At 37.6% G+C, this 16,169-nt stretch overlaps 1 protein-coding gene across 5 annotated transcripts in view; it reads right to left on the bottom strand.

The window, feature by feature from the left end:
* The window catches only part of STRN (striatin), a 78,083-nt gene that overhangs the window by 23,943 nt on the left and 37,971 nt on the right, over positions 1-16,169 (bottom strand). For 2 of the 5 annotated variants that reach the window (XM_068414577.1, XM_068414540.1), the window contains 6 exons: positions 14,266-14,401; positions 12,226-12,361; positions 8,277-8,387; positions 5,872-5,958; positions 5,173-5,316; positions 660-796 (listed from right to left, as the gene is read on the bottom strand). In XM_068414577.1, the coding sequence (XP_068270678.1) occupies positions 660-796; positions 5,173-5,316; positions 5,872-5,958; positions 8,277-8,387; positions 12,226-12,361; positions 14,266-14,401 (751 nt within the window). The remainder of the gene's footprint in view (positions 1-659; positions 797-5,172; positions 5,317-5,871; positions 5,959-8,276; positions 8,388-12,225; positions 12,362-14,265; positions 14,402-16,169) is intronic. The other 3 variants (XM_068414551.1, XM_068414559.1, XM_068414569.1) reach the window with 2 other exon arrangements.

Genomic DNA, 16,169 nt, shown 5'->3' with positions numbered 1-16,169 from the left:
TCAGTACCACCTCCTACGTAGCACTTTTTTCCCCACTGTCCAACCTGTACCTCCAAGCCATAATTTTCTACTGTTTCCTCTTGTTTTAACACCTGGCACTACGGAGAAGCTTGACTCTTATCCTTGTAAGCACCCTTCCAATATCTGTAGGCTGCTATTCGAGCACCTCTTAGCCTCCTAACAATTGAACAAGACTATCTCCGTTAACATCTCCTCATCAGTCACAGGCATATGGAATCTCACCAATTTCTCTACAACCTTCTTGAAGTGGAGGGGCCAAAAACTGCATACAGGTATGGCCCCACCAGCCCCATGCAGAGGGGACATTAACTTCCCTCAATCTGCTGGCCACACTACTCCTAATTTTGCTCAGCATCACTGGGGTTACAAGTACTCAGCTGTACCACTAGCACTAATTACATTCACTTTTAACTATCTGAATGACATGTCAGGCAAATGAGAGAAGGAGAAGGGCTTGCAGAGAGCTTGAAGGCTGCTATGTATGGGAAGAACCGATATGTCAAGTAAAATTTGTGACATCCTCTGGCAGCATAATTTCAACAGGAAAATGTTTTCTGCTGAGTCTATACAGGTGTAACTTGCATCTGCCTTCAGCAAGTAGACAGTAGGACCTTGAGTTAACATTAACAACCACTTACATCGTAAGTCAGTGAATCTGCCTCATTGGCTACTGTAAGGCCTGCCAGTTCTCCAAGACCTAGCTCATTTTCAAGGGCTTCATCTGTTCCCATAATGAAAGATTTCCCTGAAGAAGGAGGGAATGTTAAAGCTTCCACTGCAAGAAAACAAAACAAAAAAAATACTGAAACATGGGTTGATACAACATTGATAAAGAAAAGCATATTTTCCACTTCCAAAAACACCTCTCAAGCAGCTGAGGGCAAAAAGATATAAAAAGATGCATAAAAAATAGACATTCTAAAGATAATCACTGTACTTACCAATAAACGGTATCCTCTGAACATAATACTTACGCTTGAGGTGAGCACAACTCAGCACAGTATGTGTAATTATAGAATCGTAGAATCATAGAATTGTTTTGGTTGGAAAGGACCTTTGAGATCATCAAGTCCAACCGTTAAGCCAGCACTGCCAAGTCCACCACTAAACCATGTCCCTAAGCACCACATCTATTCGTCTTTTAAATACCTCCAGGAATGGTGACTCCACCACTTCCCTGGGCAGCCTGTTCCAATGCTTGATAACCGTTTCGGTGAAGAAATTTTCCCCAATATCCAATCTAAACCTCCCCCGGCACAACTTCAGGCTATTTCCTCTCGTCCTGTCACTTGTTACCTAGAAGAAGAGACCAACACCTGCCTCACTACAACCTCCTTTCAGGTAGTTGTAGAGAGCAATAAGGTCTCCCCTCAGCCTTCTTTTCTCCAGGCTAAACAACCCCAGTTCCCTCAGCCGCTCCTCATCAGACTTGTGCTCTAGACCCTTCATGAGCTTCGTTGCCCTTCTTTGGACTTGCTCCAGCACCTCAATGTCTGTCTTGTAGTGAGGGGCCCAAAACTGAACACAGTATTAGGGGTGCAGCCTCACCAGTGCCGAGTACAGAGGGACGATCGCTTCCCTAGTCCTGCTGGCCACACTATTTCTGATACAAGCCAGGATGCTGTTGGCCTTCTTGGCCACCTGAGCACACTGCTGGCTCATATTCAGCTGGCTGTCAACCTACACCCCCAGGTCCTTTTTCACCAGGCAGCTTTCCAGCCACTTTTCCCCAAGTCTGTGGCGGTGTATGGGGTTGTTGTGACCCAAGTGCATGACCCAACACTTGGCCTTGTTGAACCTCATACAGTTGGCCTCGGCCCATCGATCCAGCCTGTTGAGATCCCTCTGCAGAGCCTTCCTACCCTCAAGCAGATCAACACTCCCACCCAACTTGGTGTCGTCTGCAAATTTACTGAGGGTGCACTTGATCCCCTCATCCAGATCATTGATAAAGATATTAAAGAGAACTGGCCCCAATACTGAGCCCTGGGGAACACCACTTCTGACCAGCTGCCAACTGGATTTAACTCCATTCACCACAACTCTTCGGGCTCAGCCATCCAGCCAGTTTTTTACCCAGCAAAGCGTACGCCCATCCAAGCCATGAGCAGCCAGTTTTCCCAGAAGAATGCTGTGGGAAACGGTGTCAAAGGCTTTACTGAAGTCCAGGTAGACAACATCCACAGCCTTTCCCTCACCCAGTAAGCGGGTCACCTTGTCCTAGGAGGAGATCAGGTTAGTCAAGCAGGACCTGCCTTTCATAAATCCATGCTGACTGGGCCTGACCACCTGGTTGTCCTGTACGTGCCCCATGACAGCACTCAAGATGATCTGCTCCATAATCTTCCCCAGCACCAAGGTCAGACTGACAGGCCTATAGTTCCCCAGATCCTCCTTCCGGCCCTTCTTGTAGATGGGCGTCACATTTGCTAACCTCCGGTCAACTGGGACCTCCCTGGTTAGCCAGGACTGCTGATAAATGATGGAAAGTGGATTGTTGAGCACTTTTGCCAGCTCCCTCAGTACCCTTGGGTGGATCCCATCTGGCCCCATAGACTCATGTGTGTCTAAGTGGTGTAACAGGTCACTAACCATTTCCCCATGGATTATGGGGGCTTCACTCTGCTCCCTGTCCCTCTCTTCCAGCTCAGGGGGCTGGGTACCCAGAGAACAACTGATGTTACTACTAAAGACTGAGGCAAAGAAGGCATTAAGCACCTCAGCCTTTTCCTCATCCACTGTCACTATGCTTCCCCCTGGCATCCAATAAAGGATGGAGATTCTCCTTAGCCCTCCTCTTGTCACTAATGTATTTATAGAAATATTTTTTATTGTCTTTTACAGCAGTGGCCAGATTAAGTTCTAGTTGGGCTTTGTCCCTTCTAATTTTCTCCCTGCATAGCCTCACAACATCTTTGTAGTCCTCCTGAATCACCTGCCCATTCTTCCAAAAGTCCTAAACTCTCTTTTTTTTCCTGAGGTCCAGGCAAAGCTCTCTGTTCAGCCAGGCTGGTCTTCCCCACTGGCTCATCTTTTGGCACATGGGGATGGCCTGCTCCGTGTGTTTAAGATTTCTTTCTTGAAAAGTATCCAGCCTTCCTGGACTCCTTTGCCCTTCAGGACTGCCTCCCAAGGAACTCTGCCAACCAGGCTCCAAAACAGGCCAAAGTCTGAATGAAATGCCATTCATTCTCAGCATCTTATTTAGTCTAATAGCACCAACACTAACTTAAACCCAAGCAAACTATGGTTTACAATGAATAGCCTGATGTGTTCAGGCTGCTTCTCTCTTATCCCAAAGGCATCAGGTTCAGATACTATTCAATTCCTCTTGAGTCCACTCAGCATAAAGTAAGCTAATCTTTCCATGGTCTTTCCATTCCACCCTCATATCTCTTATTGAGTGTCCTGTTTGCTTTCTATTACTTTTTACAAGCAAATAAAAGCCCTTCAAGCTGTCATAGCAAGCTGTTGTAGCGAGGTGGGTGTTGGTCTCTTCTCTCAGGTAACAAGCGACAGGACGAGAGGAAATGACCTCAATTTGTGCCAGGGGAGGTTTAGATTGGTTATAAGGAAAAATTTCTTCACTGAAAGGGTTATCAAGCATTGGAACAGGCTGCCCAGGGAAGTGGTTGTGTCACCATCCCTGAAGGTATTTAAAAGACTTGGCAGTGCTAGGTTAATGGCTGGACTTGATCTCAAAGGTCTTTTCCAACCAGAACAATTCTATGATTCTAAGCTCTGTCGTTTGATTTAGTCTCTTAGTTATTACCTTTTAATCACAAACATCTCTTACCTTCTTCACCCTGAAGTCTAAACTACTATTCTCTTTTTCTCTCTTCTGAACTTACAATGTAATATTCCACTCAACATGCAACAGATACAGGACATCAAATTTGAAAAGTTACTACAATAAAAAAACTGTATGCCAAAAATATCACAGAGTCTCAGATTTATAAAGGAATACACTGCTAATAGTTTGTAATACTGAACTCGGACTGGTAACAATCAGCTGTCCTGTTCTGTTTTTGTGAGAGTCTGAGTCTCTGAATTAAAAAACACATTCTTGAAAGGACATGAAAATAGAGCTCTGCTAATATGGCTCTCAGTCCATGTGAGAAAGTTGGAAAGGAAACTTCAACAAAAAATTCCTCCACTTCTCGAAGTGTTGCTAAGTTACCCCCTTCTTTCATAAAGAAAATCACTGAGCATGTAGGAAATAGAACTACTGAGATCTTTGGTAACTATGCCACATGCCAGGGCTTTTTACGCATCTTAATTATAACTTGGCCGACCTACATTTTCACACTCACTGAAAGACTGCTAAGTGAAACCCGTGTTTTGCTCATTTTTCAAAAGACATTTACCATTTAAATAAAGAGCACATGATATGATCTTCTAAAAATTAATATAGCCTCATATATTTATTTTATTATGCTGCATATTATAGCAATTCAAATGTTCAATCAAACAGATAATTTAGCAACTTTCAGAGATAATATTAATGAAAGTAACCACATGCCTCATTGCAAAGATGTGTAGCTTTCCATATTTGGACTAGCTGCTATGAGATTTTTTTTTTAATTTTTGGAACACATTATGGAAATTAATACACTGGCAAGCTGTAAGTTGTTCTGTGTGATTCACTACACAATTACCACATGCATTTAAAAGCTATACCTAGCCGCTTGCATTTACCTGCAGAGCCTCTATCTTTGCACTTAAAAAAAGAACACATACATGTGCGTGTACATATATATACACATACATTTAAAATTATGTGTATGGGGAGAAAAACAGATGCTCTTATAACCTGAGCATTTATTTTCCACACTTGACTGCCAGGCCTGAGCACAAACAAAAGCAAGTGACGTAAGATCCTCATATTACAGAGCCACCAAGTGCCAAATGAGTTTTTTCCATCGTGTTCAAAGGTATTCAGCCAAGACTTTATCTAGGCAGGTGTCTTGACCTTACTAATAGTTACCAGAGAGGAGGAATGGGAATGCCATTCATCGCACTTAGACAGAACTCATAATGCTGAATCAGTATTTTTGAAGTGCTTGGAAAGTCTTGGAGGGTAATCTTTAAGCAGAAGTAACTATAAACATCTACCTTTTACAAAGGTGTATACACATTTTTAATACTTACCTTCATCCGTCCTGTTTATCTCGTGTTCAATGAGCCTTGAGCTACTGGGCCTAGAAGAAGGTGCAACAGATGGCTGTAATGAAGGGAGATCATCAACATCTCTCAAGTTTGCAAGCATATCTTGCAGCTTTGACCTGTTGGGCCCTAACCAGAAAAAAAAACAAAAAAATTAAATGGTTTATGCATAGTTCATGACGGCACTAATTATATCAGATATGCTACAGCAGCACATGCAACAATGGATCCTACCTCGCATTATAACGTTACCACAGAAAAACTAATGAGCACCTATTTTCAGCAGTAACTAATCATCCAGCATGAAATGAATTTCTTGAAAAGAAAGTGACAGAAGCAACTAAGAATTGTGAACGCACAATTTTCCCCACATTTATAAACTCATACTGCTACTTGCATGGGATGCTGAAGAATGCCTCCAACTGAGTCACGCTGATTATTAGAATATTTACTTTTCCAAAACAATAGTTGACCATTTGTGAGTATTTTAAAGTTTGTGCATCAGGTACTTTGTGCAGCGTATTCTTATGACAACATGATTATTTTAAATTTATTTGTGCAGTAGTGTAGTATCGTGAACTATATTATCCAAAATGTTAAATTAAAATATAAATGCAACTGGATTCACTAGCCTACTTCCTGAAGCTACATATGGTGAAGACCCATGCCCTTCTTGACACTTACCTGTGCTTTGCTCCATCATTTTCCCACATCCCTGTTTTGACTGTTTTATATAGGATTGAGGCTGAAACATATCTTCGGTAGTTTTTCCTGTTGTAAGTTTAATTAAGAATGGGAAAATGTCTTACCCATAGTCCATTATGTTTTTTCCTAGACCAGTAAATAATACAGCTATTTTTAAGCAGCTTTAACACAGAAGTGTACTCTAATATACGTATTCTCTCATAAAACCATTCTATGATTCTATTCTCTTATTACTTCACAGGAGTGTTTACTACAGCCTTGCAAAATCATAAGTTTACTAATGCAGTTGCAAACTCTACTTTGTCCACCCTAATCATAATGACAGATAATAAACTAAATTGTATATAAATTGTCTGTCACAAAAATATTACTTGAATCAGGAAAACAGTAAGTAGGATTTTGCAAGATTGTTTTAGTATAATATCTGATTTATAAAAACAGTATTTTACTTAGTAGCAGTTCAGTGTCTAAGCACCATTTATGACGAGATTAAAGTCATAGAAACAAACTTTGTACAATTTAATGTAACGATATTTAGTCCCTTCTTTTTCCTCTGACTTCCTTCCTCACATTCTTCTTCACTACATGCAATATTATGAATAGCTGAAAACAGGCTGCGATTCTTCCTGATTTTTCTGCATTGATGCCCTTCCAACGACGGTTTGCCCATGGAAAGATGCTTAATTTCTGTACTGCAGTAAACCATTTGGTCTCCAAAGATCAAACTAATCAAATCAATCCAAAAGGTACTGTAAATGTACTGAGCACTAGTCATCTTCATGAAGGAGCACTGGATATCCAAGTGCTGCCTTACATCAGGGATTTTTGTCATAAATATATAAAACATTTTCCAATACTATCTATGTCTATATTAACAATTAAACATTAAGTTTTATTACCAAAAACAAAAAGCACTCAAGAGCTGTTCAATAATATAATTTCAACAGTTTCATTAAATAATTTCTGCTAAGTTAACCCTACAACTGTTTACCCTGAACTAATAGAACGTCTGTGTATTTTAAAAATAACAGACAAGTTACAAAAACCAATTTCACTGAAGTCATATATCGATATGCCCTCTCTATCTTAACTATAAAGAAATTTAGAATCAATTTTGTGAAACATGAACACTTTAGTTGGCCAGCTCAGCTTCTTTTCAGACTTGCAATTAATTTCCAGTAACTTAAGTGATTCCAAAGATGACAAAAATATCACTTGAGAAATTAAAGTATGGTAATTATTTACTTTTTTCCATAAAAAAGGAGGTTTAGTTTGTGTATTTGAGAGCATAATTTCAGCAACATAACCAACTGCTGAGCAGCAGCTTTTCACAGTATCAATATAAAAAGTAACAGAACAAGTCAGACTCAGTGATGCGAGGTTCTGGCACCTTTTGCATCGTTACGCATGTCTCTTTGGAAGTGAGAATTTCCTTGGTATTCATAAGCATCTTCCCACAAAGGGAGAAACATCCCTCAAATTTCTTACTGGGCTACATGCAATATTATTAATTTACATAATTCACACATGAATTCTCAATATGGCTAGATGTTTGAAATACAGCTGCGAATACAGTGTTTCATTTTAAACACTTCATCTGAGTTCAAAATGTTTTAAGGCTTACTTATCAAAAAACACTGATTTTACAAAACAGATTTGTATTTCAAGAAATGTAACAAAAAATATAATACAGGGCTAGAAACTGTATTTCAGATACTGATGACAGTTTTTTGTTTGGATAACAATATCCAATATTTTTAAAGGCTAATCCCACAGGTATGAAAGTCAATAAATAGATCCTGTGATTTACAAATAAACTGATGGTCAGAGTTGCTTCCTATTTCGAGCCCTGCATAACAAATTATGATGACAGCATGACTTTCATGTTGTGAATGCTAAGTATAAACAGGGGTAGAAATTAACCTGTTTTCTCCCTCTGTCATCTAATAGGATACTAAAGACAGTTTCTGGTTTGTTTGTTTTTTTTTTAATTTACATACCAGACGTTAACTCTTCCTGTCAAACTGGCATGTTTCCAGCTAAAAAAGGGTCCTGAAGTCTTCTATATTGAAGTGTGAACTATTAAACTAATGCCTTTTACAATTTAAGTGTCCAGATAACAAAAGCACAATCCAAGCTCAAAGCAGGAATTTTTAATTAATCCAACACCTGGTTGGAAGAAGTTATATCTAATCCAACTATTTATGAGGTAACTCAATTGACTGTCATTAATTTCAACCCCTGAAAGCTGGTGAACAGGAAAGCAGTCAGGAGCAGCAAAGTAAAAGAGTAAGTAATTTTAGGAAAACATTGAAAGAGAGAGAGAATTAGGGGTGTGAAAGATGTAGGATTTATGATTTTAAAGTGCAATGTTTTCCACTTACTCTTCACCCCCTTTTTCCCCTTGCGCTCCTTTTTGTATTGTTCCTTGAGTTTGGTTATTACTCCCTGGTCGACATTCCAAGCTTCAGGCATGAGACACTGGTCTTCCTTTTCTAAACAAAGTGAAACAAATGAAACATCCTTTTTCAATAATGTCACCAAGTGATCTCCACTGAAGGAGGTAACAGCTGCTGTCAATGGCATGTCTTTTATTTTAAACAGACAGAAATAACACCAAGCTTGTGAAAGCTGTGAAACTGCTACTCACATTCCATTTCTATTTGCTCATAATTTTCTTAACAAAAAATTGAGATGAAATTTCACATGTCTGATTTCTATAACCAATCACACAGCTGTGTGCTTACATTCATAAATGTAAGCAACATTTACTTTATAATAAATAAGGACATATTTTTCAGTTTTTTCTTTCCTCCAGGGAAAGAATAATTATACCTAGAAGCAGCAGCTATGTTACTGGTCAACATAACTTTACAACTCAGATGTTGTGTCACTGCATTTCAAATTCTCATTTCATTGTCTTTGTGCTATGTTGTCATCTACAGAAAGCAGCAGCACATTTAAATCATTTCGGAACATAGTATACATGTCACCAAGGTTTGAATAAAATCTTAAAGCACTAAAGCCATGTAATTTCACAAAAAGGGGAAGCCCTGAGTTATTAGTCTTTGAAAAAACACACAAAACATTTCAAGAAGCCTAATGAAAAAAAAATCCCCATTTTTTTTTTAAAACATCTCTCTCAAATTGCTTCACCTGTGATATGATACAGAGAAGTATTCTTCCTATAGTATGGTATTTGGAGATTTTGAACAAAACATGTTATGCGAGTTCAAATCTCCAAGTCATTTTTTCCATATATGGAAAGATTGTACAGAGGCAGCTTAGAAATAATTTGTGAGAGGACTGAGGTAATACAGGTTTTCCTCATATATATTTAATTTCATTACTATTACAGCTACAAAATTTTTTGAAATGCATTATCTTTTTGCTTTATTCTCCTCATCAAAATCTCAACCTTATTATTTAAAAATTAATTCCTTTCAGACCAAGTTTGCTTTGTACATCAATAAGCTATTCTAGACCTTTTAAAATACAAACAATAATAAACTTATCCTCAGACTAATACGCAGAAAGGGTATTAAATGTCTGTAGAGGAAGTACAACACTATCAATCACAATCTGAAGGGGTCACTATGGTAGGACAGAAGATACAAAACCAGACATGGGTTATTATGGGGACTGACTTTTTAGAAATTAACTATGCTGGAAAAGACCTAGGGATCCTCCATCAACATCAAATTGAACAGAGGTCAGCAGCATATTCTTGCAGCAAAGGCGATCAACTGTACCCTGGGCTGTATTAACAAGAACGTAGCCAGTAAGGTGAGGGAAGTGATTATTTCCCTCTGTTTGGCACTTGTGAGACCACACTTTGAGTACTGCATCCAGTATATTTCTTATACTGGGAAACCTTGTAAGTGTAATGCTAAGTACCTAGCAGTGATGTCGTATATCAAGTCTAGGGGAGCCACTAAGATGATTAAGGCAGCTGGAGCAGATGAGCTACAAGGAGGGGCTGAGACTACCATGAATGTTCAGCAATGACAAAAGAGGCATCTTGGTGCTGCCTACAACTACCTAATGGGCAGGTGTAGAGGACACAGAAGCAGACTCTGCTCAGACTTGCATCACAGAAGTACAAAATACTTTTTACCACGAGGACAGTCAAATACCAGAATACTGCCCCTGAGAGTTTATGGGAACTCCTTTCTTGGAAGATATTCAAAACTTGACCAGAAGGCAGCCAGAGTAACCTGCTGCAAACGGACCTGAGCAGGAGGTTAGACTAGATGATCTCTCATTCCTTTGAGCCCTCCAGTCACAATCCTATACTAATGAGTAACAGATTAACTCAAGATCCAAAGTCTTGAGGCATTAGTCTTTTTGCAGCAGCTTTGAAAATAGAGGTATTAATAAGCTGAAGAGAAACACTAAAAAAGATGGTCTGTGGGCTAAGTTCTCTTAATACACACGCCCAATTAAGTACCACTAATGATCAAAAATTGAGTGAAGAACTCAAAAAAGGTATGAGAAAATCATGCTTGAGAGAAACAAGCACGTATTCTTTCTTGGACCATGTTCTAAGTTTTAATGATGCTTTTCCTCTCTGGCTAGACAAGATTTTTTGCTCTCCTCCAACAAAAAGTTTAAATGGATTTATATTAGATTGTACTGTTGCAAGGAAAATACTTAATACATTAATTTTCTACAGACTGTCCCAATATTCTTCCTGTATGTCCCACAGGTTCTGTTCAACTTCACAAGTGGATCCTGAACTACTATTGTGCAAGTGCTTTATAGTTTAATAATTACCTGAACACTTCTGAGGATCTTTCAAGCCAAATGGGTTCAGCAGATTACTGTAACTGATCAGTAATGCTTGGGATCCAAAATGAATCAAGGACTTCCTCTGTTTGCTTCTGTCCTCACTACACAACATCACTCTCCTATGCTACATTTAACAGTTTCACTCAAATCAAATTAACATAAGTGATTCATAATGGCAGTTCCTTGAAGAAGCTTATTCTTATATAGTTACCATAAAAGACACGGGTTGTGAAAAAAGTAATTGAAAAACGGGAACACCTATAACTCAAAAAACCCCTTAATATTTCTAGAAATGAAACTACTACTTTCCATGACAATTCATTTTTAATGTTAGCCTTTTGCTCATTTGTACTCAGCTGTCACCAATGAAAGTAAAAATAAACCAGAAGTGTGAATTTGAGAACAAAAAACCTCCTGTTGGCATACTAACTTTTCAGTGACACAAGCAATAGCTACACTTATCAAGCATAAATGGGTAAAACCTTAATATTAAAGAGAAGTATCAGAACAACCTAATAAAACTATTTTTTCTAAAAAAAGAGTAACATTTCTAAATTTGTTTGGTGAACAGAATACTGACTGCTGTATCTAACAATATTGAGACACATCCTGTTAAGCAGACACTACACCACACTGAACAATAATTTGGAGTTCAACCAGGAGTTGGACATGGCTTCAGTGAAACAGAGCATCTCAGAGCTGTTAGACCACGTGAGAGCCACAGCTACCATGTCTTATTTGTCTGTCAAGGTTTCAGTTCCATTATAAAGCTCAATTATTTCCTATTCAACTTCCATAGCTCCCTCTGTGTCCACTTATGCTTATGACTTTCCAGAGCAGCTTAAGGAGGAAACAACTCCCCATCAAGATATTTAACCAATTCTCTTCCTTCTTCCCTTCCCTATGCAGTGGGTTTACGCAGAATAATTATGTCAAGGTAAAGTGGATGCTGGCATTCTGGGTTGCAGGACATGAACCTCAAAGGACAGACAACAGTTTGTGAAATGTCTCTCTATGACTAGGGAGCTTCAAGATATATTCTTCTAATAAATTATAAAAGAAAATTTCAGCAACTGAATAGTTCATATGGCCCAAATTGCTAACACACAATAACAGTACAACTAATTCCGTCTGTATGACTCATATTACTCTCTGCATCAAAGTGGGAGAAAGCAAAGACGACGAAATCACTTTCATGTCGTAATTGTAAAACACAGCTTTATCAGAGCCCTTCATTAGCATGGCTCACTGGAAAAACACACTGAAATTCCACTCATAAAATTCAAATTCTATCTGCCTTATTATTACAGAAAAGGAAAAAGACAATGACCAGAAGCATAAACCTTGACAAATTCCTACATTAAAGCAGTATACAGAAAAATGAGACTATTACATCAAGAGGACTTCAGTCTGCCAATTATGTACTGTAGGAATACTCAAAAGGTGCTGAGATTGTGACAGAGATCTCAATCAATCAGTCACTCACAATACATTCTTAGCACCATTTTTTTTCTCCTGGTACAATCCATTAAATTTCCTTACCCCAGTCTGTTCCATCTCCTGAACTTCTCGATTCCCCATCACCTTCATCTGAGGTAACCAAAAAGTCAAACTCTTTCAAAGCTTCTTCTGTATCTCTGTCTTCACTGCTGTCAGATAGCACTCTTTTCCTTACAATCTGAAAGTTCAGGAAGGAGAGAAAAAAAAGCTGAATTAAGTTACTTGCACGTCTTTATACCTAGCAGTACTGTCTTGTCTTCTATGCAAAATCCTAACAGGAAGTTGAAAAAGAAGAAGAAAAGTATACATTAATATGCAAATCTGGAATAAGCATACAGACTTTCTTAAAATTCCTAAGTCAAAATGAAATTTGTCTGTAGATCTTTCTTCCTGTCACCATCAATAATCAATCACTTGATAATGAATCTACATCAACCTAGATCACTACTGTTTTTTTTAATACCAGAAAAGCACAAACCTTCTCTTAATATAGATTAAAAAAAACCACACAAAACCCACAAACAAAAAACCCAGAATACTGTAGAAAGGACTTCAGCAAAACCAAACTCACTCTGCTTCTCTGAAAATAGCCTTTTTAACTCTCACCTCTGAAACCACTTTACATGTGGACCAAAAGACAAATCTAGAAAAAAAAAAACAGACACAACTAACAAGAGTTAATTTGCTTAGATTTGGTAAAAATAATTCCATCCTGAATACTTCCTCAGATATTAATGTTATTTAAACATGGCACTTCCATGTTTAAATTCCATTTCCCTTTTAAATTCAAAAGCAAATTTGGTAAAAAAATAATTTACCAAATTTTGGTAAAAGAAAAAATACATGTTTTAATGAAGGACCTCATTGTATGCTTTCTGCAATAAATTTACTTTTCCCTCAATAATCAAAATGAACTAGATGTTTTAGAGTTATTTGACTAACAGGTGAGCTGATGCCATGATACATTAGACCTGTAGCATGAATTTTACTTCTACAGAAAAAATTACAGTCAGGACAATATTTTGACTCGGAACCTTGCTAAGGGTCAGTCTGAAAAGACTTGAATACACAGGCCAACATCCCATAGTCCATGAGGACGAATGACTGTTTCCTCTAAATACAATGAACCAATTTCAAACCCTGAAGCAATTCGAAACTTCAAGGTTCATTCCTTCAGGAGGCTTATTGAACATACTGTGTTACAGATAATTTTACAGAAGAGTCTCAGACATTAGTTCACAGCCCATGGATGACAGGAACAAGTTTACAAAGATCCTCTTTAAAAACTCTTTAAAACTGATGTTTTTTTAAGTGTTCATTCTTAAAACTGATCATGGAAACAATCACATCTATCATAACTCTTATCTGCTTCAATTGTTAGGAAACACAACTCATTGAATAAATATTAATTTTGAAAAGAGGATAAAATTGAGTACTGATTGTATGTATCTATTTTACATGATCATATGACCAAATCATACAGCAAAGTATAGATCATGAGGGAGCTTCAGGTATTTGACTGAATAAACAAAGAAAAAAGTTTATTAACCACATGTTAGAGTTTTTCCAGTTATACTTTTTCTTCCTTCCACAAGCTATTTACAGAGAAATGTGGTATTTCAGTTCTGTATCCTACAAGTATAAATTTCTACAAGTCATTTTTAAATATAAATACATTTATATAAATATTCAAGAAACAATGCATTTTTGACACGCAACATTACAAACAATACCTTCAAACTAAGCTGAAAATTGTAAAAAAAGGAAATCTGCTTCCTTAAAAAATGTATCCAATATATACCAAAAGCACTAGGCAGTATGGAATAGAAGAAAGACAATTTAAAAAATTTTAATCTGTCACTGCAGACTGAAAGCAATAAAGATGGCAAAGCTTAACTTGTACGCACAAACTCGGAAATGCATATATAATTCCTCTTATGCACACATGCTTGGACAGACCATCATAAAGATGCATTAATGATTTGCACGTGTACATACACAGTCATTACTTTGCATACAGGCATCTCATTAATCTCACTTTTTCTGTTCTTCGTAACTTTTTCAATTATTTTTTCCACTCACTGTTGCGGTATCAATGATTGTTTTCTCTCTTCCTTCAATATCTTCTTCATCTTCTTCATCACTAAAGTCTGCAGCTGCATTTTCAAGAAACTTGAAGGTCTCTAGCAGAGAGGCAGAGTCAGTCAATTCAGGTTTCCTAAACAACAACAACAACCACCATCACGAGTCAAAAGAAATCATTACAGAGTCACTTTTGCAATTACCAGTCTGTTCTGTATTATGATGTCCAACAACACATGAGACTAAAATAAGCCTACAAGTAAAAATCGACTATCATAGGTAAAAATGTTTGTGGATTAAAAAACTAAATATTATCCATAAACTATCTTATTAGAACCAACAATTATTCTTAATCCAGCTGCAATTACCAGGACAGATACTTCATTTTTTTTATTTGAAAAGCATTTTAAAGCCACATTCATCTGATACGTGCCCAAAAGCAACATTAATCCTGATACAACATCAGTGAAAGCCTCAGCAACAGCTACTAAGTTGGCCTCCCACATGTACATCAGGGTACAGGAAAACTTTGCTGCTGCTATCTGATGTTCCTCACCTTGATGGGAAACATCAAACTCTAGATCTAGCATTCATTAACTTTTGAGACATGGTAAATTTGCCACTATAAAACAATATAATGGGAAAATATCATTGATGGCTAAATAATGTTTATGTAGACGTTAACATTAAGCAAATAAGGAAACGGATGAAGATTGGGTAAAGTTACAACTGCACTGGCACAAATTCAGGCAGTGCCTCAGAACAGGAAGCGTAAGGGTTCTCATATTAACAACTGAAGAAGAAGAATCCAAGAAGCAGGATTGTAACCACTATTAAAACTCTGAAGAAAGTACAATTAAGGCAATCCTAAAATTAACAACAGGTATCATATTTCTATGCAGAAGACACACTTCTCTATCAATCCCCTCAAAGATAAAGTGGTGAAAAAAAAATTATTCAGTTTGAATTGTAGTGAATACTTCCAGTAAAATCTTGTACATTCTTTATATGACTTTACAGCAGTAAAGACAAGCTTTATTGTTTTCTTACCTTTAATCAGTAGTCTGTTTTTCGCAGTTCATCACTAAATGCACGTCATCTCGATTTTCACCACCACTGAAACCATAGAAGTCTATCTCTTTTCAGAATTGTAGCTCTAAATTGTATTGTACAGTCACTCTTACTACTAGCAAATGCCTTGCTAAGGCTACATTTTGCTTCTGCTACGACCCAATTCAAAAGGCTCAACCAACTAACAAGCCTATAGAGTAAGGCCTTTTAAACTCCCTGCAGTATAAACACCTGATTATCCGTCCATCACCCACTTACTCCAGTGTTTCTTCATAACGCTTCTCAAAGGTTTATTACAGGAAACATCCAAGGGCAAAAGCTCTGATGTGTAATAAAGCATGATAAGCAGCACATTTCCTTCTTTACGCAGTCTCTGCTCAAGCAGTTCTATGCTTACATGACAACAAAGAGCAGGAGTGGCTTCTTCATAGCCCCAGTATGTCTGCATCTCATCAACACAACTTGCTATTCTACCCTTTCTTCATTTACTCATCTTTACGGCCCAAAAATACCAACAAAGATTTCACTTGCCATTAGAAATTCCACATACACAGCACCATAATATACCATGATGTACAGTATATTTTCATGGTCATTGGTTTTATTGAGAATATTCCTTCCACTTTCCCGTATCGTATCTTATCTAAGAACAATCTCAAACATCCTTCCAATTTGCCTTGCTTCCTGCAGTATTTTGACCCTCTTGTTTCTATGACAAACCTGAAAGCACTCTGTAATATTTTTCTTTTTTCTTAAGTAATCAGTGCTTTGGCAGACTATAACTCCTCATGAATCTGTAGTAATAATGTACATTTTCACAGAAATCCTATGGT

This window comes from Nyctibius grandis, chromosome 1, assembly GCF_013368605.1.
Source record: "Nyctibius grandis isolate bNycGra1 chromosome 1, bNycGra1.pri, whole genome shotgun sequence".
NCBI lineage: Eukaryota > Metazoa > Chordata > Aves > Nyctibiiformes > Nyctibiidae > Nyctibius > Nyctibius grandis.
Note: the sequence above shows the minus strand (reverse complement) of the source record. Positions and strands in the feature narration are given on the sequence as shown.